An 11,544-nucleotide genomic window follows, 5' to 3' on the forward strand; every position below is an offset into this window, starting at 1 on the left:
AAAAAAAATTACAATAAAAAAACAAAAACATTATGTGTATTTAAAGACAAATCTTTGTGTTTCTATTAGTTAGTTGTATCAACATTTCTAGATATATTATATATACAGTCAAACTTGTCTATAGCGGCCACTAGAGGGAGTCTGCAAAAGTGGCCGCTATAGACAGGTGGCCTCTATAGACAGGTTGGCGTCCAGTTTGAATGTTGACCAGTAGAGGAAAAAAAAGAAAAAAAAAGGGAAAATAATAAGAATAATGTTGACCAGTAGAGGGCACTGCGGACTGCGGATAAAAGTTGTACAGCACTACTACGCTTGTTATCATCATGGTTCATGGTTCATGGTTTTAATTCATCCTGATCATGCATATGAATCAAACAGTAGCACATCACATAGTACAATTCACAATTTTGCATGTCCAAAAAGGAGTAGGAAGAAGCAAAGCTTATTTAATCCCTCCCCCTCATCAGTTTCACATAAGCTGTGCTAGTAATGTCTTACGCTTGTTTTTAATATTTTACTTTTTATACGGCAGAGTGTCATTACAGCTTTAGTTCATCGGGAAGTGACGGGAAGTGACGGTGGGCGTCCCGAGCAGGAGAGCTAGGCTCAGTGCTAGCTGTGAGTTTGGAGAGAGTTGGGAAGTGTGTTTATGTTGGCGTGGATGTAAAGTCCTGCAGTGTTCTTTGCTGTTAATAAAGCCATTAAAGTGCATCGGCGACGTGAGTCTCTCCTTCCCTACAACAAGCGGCATTACAGTATTGACACATATTGTCTCACACCAGGAAATAAACGGTGTCACTTGTTACAGGCATTGCCTGGACAGCTATGTAGTGGGGCTTGTTTAACCTTTGCCTTGTGGGCAAGCAGGAAGGAGAGACGATGCTGAGAGATGTGTGTGTGTGTTCTGAGCTGCTGTCTGGTGGCCGCGCTCAATAAATAAAGTTGGCAGAAGCAACAGGAGAAGTTTCCTTCTTTGCTTCGGAGCTGAATAACACTGACAAGTTAACAGACTAGTAGCGAACGGAAAAGAAGACGTCTTTTTTGTGTCGAATACAGAAGATGAGGACTTTGATGGATTTGTGGATGAGGATTGATCAAAAATAACATTCTGTACATTCTGAAATACTTCAATTAAGTACAACCGTACTCAGTTTTTGTTAGAGAAATGTATATACGTGTATATAAGTTATCACCCATTTTTGTAGAAATACTATTGCTTGTTGTATTACTGTACCCTTGTGCACAGAAAGGAGCAAGCAGGCCCCGTGAGAAGAACAAAAGACCAGTCTTGTGTGACTCAGAGACATGAAGGAGTTTTGAGTTGCTCAAGGCCAAGCTACACTTCTGCTCCTGGTCTTATCCTGTGATGTTAGAAAAGTGATTTAAACACATGCATGATAACAACACACACACACACACACACACACCTAGCCAAAGAAAGACACAGAGTCCAGCTGTAGTAGGCCCCTTCCTTGAGAAGCTGAACTCTCCTGTAACTAGGGAACGCCCAATAGAAAATAAAGAGAGAGGTTTTCGGAGAGGGTATTCAGAGCGGTTTGGGAAGGCAACTCTGGTGCGTCCCTTCCGTTCTCCTCGCGAGTAAAAAGCTACGCTTGTTGTCTTGTCTCTTCTGTAATTTTGCTGTGTTTTACAAGTGTCACAGGAGTTTGAACCTGACATTTACTTGGTCCTTCGAGCCGGATCCCAAGACACCTGAGGAGCCCAGTTGGAGAGTGGACAAGGCGGAAAGACCGTGGCCACGGCAGACCAGACCCTTTCATGGGCTGCCTTCTCGACTCAACAACTGGAAGCCAAAGGTTGACGGGATACCGACAGGAGAGGAGACAACAACAGTAGGTCATTTATGTTTCATGTGCGTTAAGTCAGATTGAGTATTATCTATAAAAATACTGTGTGAGATTTCCTGTAATCAATAAGTACGGGTACTGCAGTAAAGACAGTTAGAGTCTATAACCTAACGGGGAATACTGGTACCGAAAGGTAGGCAGTAAAATACTGGTACCGAAAGGTAGGCAGTAAAGTAAAAACCTTCAAGGATACTAGTCAATGTTGGAGTAAAAGGCAGATAGTGGCCCGGAAACGACTATCAGGGAGGACGGCGGAGTCCTATGCACATTTAAATTTGGTATTGTATGCTTGTGAGTGTGAGTGGAGACTAAGTTTCACTTAAAACTTATCTCATACCAAAGCGGTGAGGCTGTAAAAGGTGACTTGTTGAGGAAGGACAGGCAAGAATTCTCCGCCCCACCGGGGTAGAAGCTTGAGAATTACCTCCACAAGTTCTTCATCACCTTCTCACTGGTAGAATCATCCTGTTATTAGATTCCCTAGGAATACCTTCATAACAGGATCCAAATTATTCAAAATGGGGAACAAAAATGGCAAACAAATAAAACGAGAAGACCTCAAAAGTAAAGATTGACAATATGTTCAACAATAAGACCGACAAAAGTAAAACACTTAGAGATATGGATAAACAAATATGGGTCTGACGGACAACTGAACATGACTAAATTGACACAACTCCGGACTGACATTAAGACTAAGAATAAACAGAGACTGAATAAAATGTGGACTGACGGATATGGCGACGTACCATTTTGGACTGTTCTAGCAAAAAGAAGGCAGAGGGGAGAATAAAAGAATAAAAGTAGAAGATATAAAAAAGAAAGACTAGAACAGGAAGCAGAAAAAAATATGAAAGAGGAACTACGAAACTTGATAAAAGGAGTTTTGTTCCAGCAAAGCGACAAAACTAAGGATACAGTAGGTGATAAAAAGGAAAAAGAAACGTTGTATGTTAGAACCAAGGATGATAACAGCGTGGTTATGTTAGCAACCAACCAAGAAAAGGAAAGAAAGCCTGACGAGGTTTCCTCTCCTTCTCGACTTTATCCACAACTACCTGTGGAACCACCTCAATACGAGGAACCAAAGGGTGCACTAAAACCATCAGCACCGAAAACCAGAATCGACTCCATGTCTGTTTCATGGTCCAAACACTTGGGAGGAGTTTTCTCACCCAAGCCCCCACCTACAACTGCACCCGATGCAGAAGCTTTTCCAATGATAGAAGTGCTAAACCCAAATGTGATAAATGATAATGAACCAACCATTCTTGTGTACCGAACCTGGACACAAGATGACATTAAAAAGGCACTATTGGGCATAAAGTCAGTAAAAGAGGATGTCCAACAATTTATTACTGACATAGAAAATTTGAGGAGATCATATCACCTCAACGGCATGGAGGTCCAACAAATATGGATGGCTGCCTTAGGCACCGACTGGTGTTTTTGTAGGGGAAATTGGAACCCTGTAGGACGACATGAGCAGCCCCTCCAACATGCCGACCCCGAATTAGACCGAAGAGTGACACAATTGATAGATCGAGTGACTACTAAATTCAGGAAAAGAGAAATTATGCGTCAAGTGGGCAATGTAAACAAAAAGACAAAGAAGCCTTTGACGACTACAGAGTGCGCATTATTAATGTGTTCAAACAGAACAGTGGTCTTGAGGATGAGGATCCTACCGGACCTTATCAACAACAATTAAAAAATGTCTTGCACTCTAATTCAAGTGCAGGAATTAAGAATTGGGTGGATAAACATTTCATAAACATGCCGACTGCAAGTATGGCTGATTACACTACCCATGCGCAACATGCTGAGAAAGTGACAAAAGAAAAAGACAAAATGCAAAACATAGACACATTCTTAAGGTGGCTAGCACCACTCTAGCTATACTTGATTATAAGAAACCATTCATTCAAACTGTAGACTGCAAAGATTACATGACGTCAGTGTTGTTGCAAGAATATGGAGACAAAAAGAAACCAATAGCATATTACTCGTCCAAATTAGATGCTGTAGCATGTGCAATGCCACATTGTGCATCCATGTCTGTGGAAGCAAGTGCTTCCATTGTATTGTTTCACCCACTACTACTGAAGGTACATCATGCTGTCTCCACATTGTTGCTACAAACAAACAGGACATTTTTGTCACTGGCACGACACTTGTTGTGTATGGCGACATTATTGTCCCAACCTCATGTGACATTAGAGAGATGTACAACATCATCATATTTTGCACAAGCTGCTGAACTAGTAGCCTTGACAGAAAATTGTAAATTAATTGTAAATAAATTGTCAATTAATGAAAGGACAATCAGTTACAATTTACACTGACAGCTAATATGCTTACTCAACTGTGCACACCTTTGCCCAATATTGGAAAAATAGGGGCATGGTGACATCAACAGGAAAACCAGTAACACATGCTGCACTACTAACTGATTTATTAGATGCAATACAACTTCCCACGAAACTTGCAGTTTGTAAATGTACAGCACACACTAATAAAACTGATCCCATCTCATTAGGAAATTCCCTTGCAGATAAGACAGCAAGCCTTGCAGCACCAAAAGCATTACATCATGTTGATAAGACTGACGCTCCTTTGAGCTACGACACTTTGGCTGACATGCAACAGCAAAGTTCGAAACAGGAAATTGACCATTGGCTTAGGAACAAAGCAACATTGCGAAACAATGTTTATTTCTCCGTAGAAAACAAATTCCAATTTTACCAAAAAATGTATACAAATGGGCGGAGGGATGTGTAACACTATTAATACTCACTTCACTACCTATGGCTTTAATTGTTATTCAAAAAATTTTGTAGAGCATGTTTGACCTGTGTTAGACATAATGCCCAAGGCAATTTACGCCCTAAGCGTGGCCAATTTCCAAAACCACAATATCCATACCAAGTAATCCACATGGATTATATTGAATTAAACAAATGTGAAGGGAAGCAGTATTGCCTTGTCATAATAGACGCATTCACCAAATGGGTGGAAATATTTCCTACCAAAACAGCAGATGCACTGACAGTAGTGAAAACACTTTGTAAAGATATCATACCAAGATATGGTATCCCGGAAATGATCTATTCTGACAATGGCAGCCACTTTGTGAACCAACTGATTAAAAAATAAATAAAAAAATAGGAACAGCATTCCATATGGACTTAAAGAACCACTGTGCATATACCATGCTCAAAGCGCAGGATTAGTTGAGCGAATGAACGGCACTATCAAAAACAGATTCAAGAAATGTATGGCAGAAACGAAACGCCCATGGACACAGTGTCTGAACTTAGTCAAATTACACTTAAATATTACTGCAACAAATGGGTTGAGTCCATATGAAACGTTGTTTGGAAGACCATATAAACTACCGTACTTCAAAAGCCAATGGGAAACTAATGATAACTCCAATCTTGCCAACTATATGAGACGCTTATTGGAAAGACAAGATAATATATGTTAACCTGCTGAGTATTCTTCTGTCTCCCAGCAGGAAACCCAATTAGTTCAACCAGGCGATTGGTTCCTCATCAAAAGCATAAAAAAGAAACATTGGCATTCACCCAAGTGGGAAGGTCCCAACTAAGTATTGTTGACAACAAAAACAACCCTAAAAATAGCTGAAAGATCAACCTGGATACATTTAACATTGTAAAAAAGGTCCTTTCTGCAGAAAACCCCGACAGGAAAGGTGAGCAAAGTTCTGACATCAAGGTGGGTACAGACATATAGAGTCTGTAAATACCTGACGGTTAGTGAAGAAATTACAAGACACCAATCCTACTAGAGGCGGGAACTCCTAAGGTTTTCTGTGAAATGACGGTAATAAGAGCAAAATATTTTGTAGGGGATAGATAACTATTATGTTCATAATGGGTATAGGGCTGCTTGTATGAGATCTGAATAACTCTACTATTGTAACCCCACCGACGGATAGGCCAAAGTGAAGCACATCAAAGACTGTACATACACCATGGATTATTAGTTGAGCCTATAACAATTCCAACTTATTTCCTGACAAAACGTACCATCCCAGAGTGGATGCAACTAGACAATCCCACCTACATTGATGCTATTGGAGTGCCAAGGGGGTACCTGATGAGTATAATTTGGCTAATCAGATTGCTAATGGATTTGAATCTATACCTCCTTGGATTATGACAAATAAAAAACGTAGACAGGATCAACTACATTCACTATAACTTGCAGAGACTTGGGAACTACACCGAAGCAGCGTTCGAGGCAGTGAGAGAACAACTGGCAGCCACGTCACTCATGGCCTTCCAGAACCGCATTGCGCTGGATGGGTTGCTAGCACATCAACAGGGAGTATGCTCCATGTTTGGTGAACAGTGCTGCACCTACATCCCTAACAACTCTGATTCAGCAGGTACGCTGACGTGCGCAATTTCTGGGTTAAAGGCATTGAACACCAGGATGAAGGAGCACTCTGGTGTGGATACCAGCTCATTGAGTGACTGGTTCAGGAGACTGTGTGGCCAGTGGACCCCCTACATGGTGGCAGTCCAAATCTCACTTGCGGTTGCCCTTGTCTTGTGCATGTTTTGTGGATGTTATTGTGTGCCTGTTGTTAAGATTGCTATTTCCAGGACAGTGGACGCAGTTTTAGCGCCCATGTCTTCCAAAGTAAGTGAATTGTACCCCCTACTGGCAACCAGGGCTGATGATGATGGTGATGGCATGTCCGATGAAGGTACTGACCTAGAGAGTGTAAATAGTGATAAGAATTCTAATAAATGTGTGATAAACAGCAGGGAAATGTTAGAGAAATGTATATACGTGTATATAAGTTATCACCCATTTTTGTAGAAATACTATTGCTTGTTGTATTACTGTACCCTTGTGCACAGAAAGGAGCAAGCAGGCCCCGTGAGAAGAACAAAAGACCAGTCTTGTGTGACTCAGAGACATGAAGGAGTTTTGAGTTGCTCAAGGCCAAGCTACACTTCTGCTCCTGGTCTTATCCTGTGATGTTAGAAAAGTGATTTAAACACATGCATGATAACAACACACACACACACACACACACACCTAGCCAAAGAAAGACACAGAGTCCAGCTGTAGTAGGCCCCTTCCTTGAGAAGCTGAACTCTCCTGTAACTAGGGAACGCCCAATAGAAAATAAAGAGAGAGGTTTTCGGAGAGGGTATTCAGAGCGGTTTGGGAAGGCAACTCTGGTGCGTCCCTTCCGTTCTCCTCGCGAGTAAAAAGCTACGCTTGTTGTCTTGTCTCTTCTGTAATTTTGCTGTGTTTTACAAGTGTCACAGGAGTTTGAACCTGACAGTTTTGCTGCCAAATGCATGCTAGCGTATGTTTTATGTTTTTTTTTTTTTATTGTAGCGTCGCTGGGAGCACGTCCTGTTCCCAGCCTACTTTGCGGTAATGTTTTGGTGCAAATGCTCTTAAAGTTACATGTTTGACCGGGAAATAGCAAGCTCAAAAGAAGACGGCTTTTTTATGTGGAACAACTGACAGTTTGTGTGGATCTTGTGAATGATTGTGACTGAGCTAGGACTCAGTAATTAAAGTCTACACACGACGGTTTCATTGATTGAAAAACAAAACTTTTTTGTGCATGAAGCTTCTACTTGAGTTGGTAATTTGGCCGCTATATGCAGTCAGATATTGACCAAGGGAGACAAAATGGGTGGCCGCTGGCCGCGTTGGACAGGTGACTGCTATACACAGGGTCTATAACATGTAAATTTGCTGCGGTGGATTTTTCAGTGGCTGCTATAGGCAGGTGACCGTTCTATAAAAGGTAACCGCTAAGACAGGTTTGACTGTATATATAATAGATATATTCTAGATACATTATGCATTTTTGCTCAGTTTTTCCACTTTTGCTGGGTTTTTGTTGTTAGTTTCACATTGGACGTTGGATATTCGGCTCCATAGCTACAGCGGTACTTCCCCCTCACTGTGCCCAGACTGCTGTGTCATGGTGCGGCGGGGAGCTCGTACGGAAAGTGCCGCTCTAAATGCTGGTTGTTTATACTAGGGACCGTCAATAAATTACTATTGTGTTGAAGAGAGTTTGTTAAAAAAAAATAATGTCTTATATTCTAAATAGCACCACAAATTGATCAATAACCATTTCAAATGATTAGTCCTACCCTATAAGCATTTTTGCACGCCCATTTTTATCCAATTTAATCTTTTATTGGGTGGACTTTATATATATTTTATTGGATCAGGGACCTGGCTCACAAAAAGTAATAAAGCAATAAAAAAGTAAATTCAGCAATACTTTGGTTGCATTATTTTTAAGGCTTTGAAGAACTATTTTCATAACATATTTCAAGGATCAGTACCAGATCGGGGATAGGGACATCCCTAGTAGCCATGCCATAGTTCAGTCTAATTGGCTTCTGGCTGCCCAGTTCTCACCATAGAGCTTTTCTCCAAACGAGAAATCTCACATTTTAATCTCTCAACACCCCTAGTTGTTATTATTGTGCCTGTTGTGGGATCATTCAAAGCTGCAATAAAAGCCTGTTGTTTCAGTGATCACCAGTCTGTGATCACCACCAACATTACAGTAACATTAGTGACACCTACAGTAGTACCCAGTGTAGAATACTACATATCATCATAACATCTTTTAATGAGTTTCTGAGTGGCTTATATTTGTATTTTATTTCATTGAGCCATCTTATGCTTCAAAATGCATATTTTCGGACTAATAATAGGCCGTAGTCAACCACAAACCAGCATGGTTTATATATTTTTTTTATATTTTTCTGAAAAACCGTGACAAGAGTGAAGCCGTGAAGCCCGCAATGTGGCGAGGGACAACTGTATCCCTAACATTTTCCATCCATCCATTTTCTATGTCGCTTTTCTTCATTAGGAATGCTGGAGCCTATCCCAGCTGACCTCGGTCGAAAGGCGGTGTACACCCTGGACTTGTCGCCCACCAATGGCAGGGCACATACAGACAACCATTCACACTCACATTCATACCTATGGGCAATTTAGAGTCTCCAATTAACCTAACATGCATGTTTTTGGAATGTGGGAGGAAACCGGAGTGTCCAGAGAAAACCCACGCACGCACGGAGAGAACATGCAAACTCCACACAGAAATGTCCAACGGAGACTTGAACCCAGGTCTTCCCGATCTCCTTACTGTGACTATGTGGCCAACATGCTAACCACTAGACCACCATGCGGTCCCTAACATTTTTTTGTGACCAGCATATGATGGAGGTTTAACTGATATGGGACTGCAATGAGGTTGCACACAAACAAATAAAAACACTTAAAAATATCTTCGGTGGAGTTAGAAACAACTGAATTGTTAGTAAGTACTCAAGCTATCGGAGGCCTACCTCTCAGAGATCCAGGTGTCGTCCTCTTGGCTGATCCCTCATCTTCACTGAGGGGCCATCCTCTGGAGATCTCCTCCACACTTTCACGATGAGACTCCCGTACTGAAGACTGCTCTAGCAGCTATCATACAACAGGAATTAGAGCTGCGGTTGCCACAGTAAAGCTACACACAATGTCAGTAGTATAAACAAACCCTTCTCCTCCTAATCTGTCTCTGGGCCATTAAAGTGCGCTTGAGGGTCTCGCCAGGGTCTTCGTCGTTGCTTTGAGGTTCCTTGTGCAAAATGAATGGTGTCAAAACACACCTGTACATGCACAATCACATCTAGAATACTTTTTGTTTTTTGGCAAAAATGACTAGCGAAACGCAGCCATAAACACACACCAACCTCCACTGTTGTGTGCGGTGCCTCCTCGCTCACATTGGAGGACGGAACAAGAGCCTGGAAAGCACAGTAATTTCTCATTTTCTTGTTTTCTTTTTTTTCCCAAACAAGAGCCACTCCTACGGCTCATGTTGAGTCATGTTTGAGCTGATTCAGTCAAGGTAGCGTTAGGTAGGTTTTCTCCGGGTACTCTGGTTTCCTCCCGCATTCCAAAAAGGTTAATGTTAGGTTAATTGGCAACTCTAAATTGCCCACAGGTATGAATGTGAGTGTGAATTGTTGTTTGTCTATATGTGCCCTGCGATTGGCTGACCACCAGTACAGGGTGTACCCCGCTCTTGTCCGAAGTCAGCTGGGATAGGCTCCAGCATACCCGCGACCATGGTGACTATAAGCGGCATAGAACATGGATGGGAAAAATCTGACACTGAGTGTGCACCCTCTGTAAGGAGAATTCATGCGGACATCTTTAAAAATGCTATTTTTTCATATGATATCGGGTGTATTTTCATTCGTATACATGTTTGTTAGGTAAAAACCTAATCTTTAATTTTGTATCGGATTTATATTTAGTGTTGGACCACGTCAAGTATGAGTGTAAGGGATAAGGTAAAAGGAATATTAATTTATTTTAATATCTATCTGCAGATGAAATTTCATAAAAATGTAATTATGCAAAATATGTTTTTTTCTCCGGAAATACTACATGTCGCGTTTGCATTGTGGTTAGTGTGGGGTGAAAAGGAATACACAGCGTGCTGCTGCACTGCAGTGTGAGGCATATACATGAAAAATATGACACTTGACTTTCTTCCCTGGACTTTTTGATTGTCAAAAAAATGTAAATGGCTACTCTGTTGACTTTTAAAACAGATTTTCACAGCCTAAGTTATTATATATTTTGTAGTATGGCTGTATTTGCAAAGGTCCGTGGGCCGATCACAGCTTTTGCATTGAGTCAATGTTAAAGCAATGGGGTTCAAGTCATTTAAAGTTCAAGTCATGCTTTATCACATTAAGCACAGACTTGATTTTACAAATTTCAAAATTTTTTAACGCTGCTAATCAAGGTTATTAACTACACTGCCTGGGTCATTCAATCTTTTTTCTTCAACATATATACTTCTTCCGACTCCTTTTCCGTCACGCTGAATTGCCACGTACTTTTTAGTGTACTTCAATGTAACCTTGTATGCACGTTCCAAACAAACTACACAATCACCATTAACATTGTTTATAGCGCCGTAGATCTCCGCCGTGTCCTTAACTAGTGTGCATCATTACCTGCTCGTCGTCGCCTTCGTGTTTGACTTTTACCAAGCATTCTTGAAAGGCTCGCCGCTTCTTTCGCAGTTTGTCTCGTAAGACGCTACAAGAACAAGAAAGCTACCGTTAATTTAGTACTTTAATACACCAGCACATTATTTCATACTTATAGCTCAAGCTAATGCTAATCTACGTTACCTCGGGGATGCCATATCCACACTGGTGGAGAAATTATTTGACGTTAAAATATGATCAATACAACGTTACCACTTTGCACTTCTGCAATGTGTTTCCTATAGTGCATAATAATTCCAGCAAAAAAATTCTTACTGCAGAATAATTTAGGCTATTAACTAAATCCCCCGGTCTTCAACACCAGCGTGAGGTAAACAGTATTAGGTACTCCCATTGGTTGGTGTTCTGTGTCTGTCATTAAACGACGCCTGCTATTGGTCCTTGTGTATAAATGCATACACCCATATTCCAACAAGTTTTCGCTGCTTAGCAACGACGCTAACTGAAAGCCGGAAGCTGCATTTGTGGAAAACATAAGACATTTACAGTACAATGTAGGATAGGCTCCAGCATACCCCCGCGACCCTAAAGAGGAGAAGCGGCATAGAAAATGGATAAATGGATGT

General features: G+C 41.1%; 1 protein-coding gene across 6 annotated transcripts in view; it reads right to left on the reverse strand.

The window, feature by feature from the left end:
- Nucleotides 1-11,296, reverse strand: part of cc2d2a (coiled-coil and C2 domain containing 2A) — a 46,772-nt gene extending 35,476 nt beyond the window's left edge. For all 6 annotated transcript variants that reach the window (XR_008572590.1, XR_008572591.1, XM_054788592.1 and 3 more), the window contains exons 1-5: nucleotides 11,102-11,296; nucleotides 10,922-11,006; nucleotides 9,641-9,694; nucleotides 9,445-9,525; nucleotides 9,251-9,371 (exon numbers count right to left, since the gene is read on the reverse strand). Coding sequence is in view for 4 of the 6 variants with exons in the window: in XM_054788592.1 (XP_054644567.1) it covers nucleotides 9,251-9,371; nucleotides 9,445-9,525; nucleotides 9,641-9,694; nucleotides 10,922-11,006; nucleotides 11,102-11,115 (355 nt within the window). In the remaining 2 variants the exon portion in view is untranslated. The remainder of the gene's footprint in view (nucleotides 1-9,250; nucleotides 9,372-9,444; nucleotides 9,526-9,640; nucleotides 9,695-10,921; nucleotides 11,007-11,101) is intronic.
- Nucleotides 11,297-11,544: the final 248 nt, after the last annotated feature.

The sequence above is a fragment of the Dunckerocampus dactyliophorus genome, chromosome 10 (assembly GCF_027744805.1).
Source record: "Dunckerocampus dactyliophorus isolate RoL2022-P2 chromosome 10, RoL_Ddac_1.1, whole genome shotgun sequence".
Classification (NCBI taxonomy): Eukaryota; Metazoa; Chordata; class Actinopteri; order Syngnathiformes; family Syngnathidae; genus Dunckerocampus; species Dunckerocampus dactyliophorus.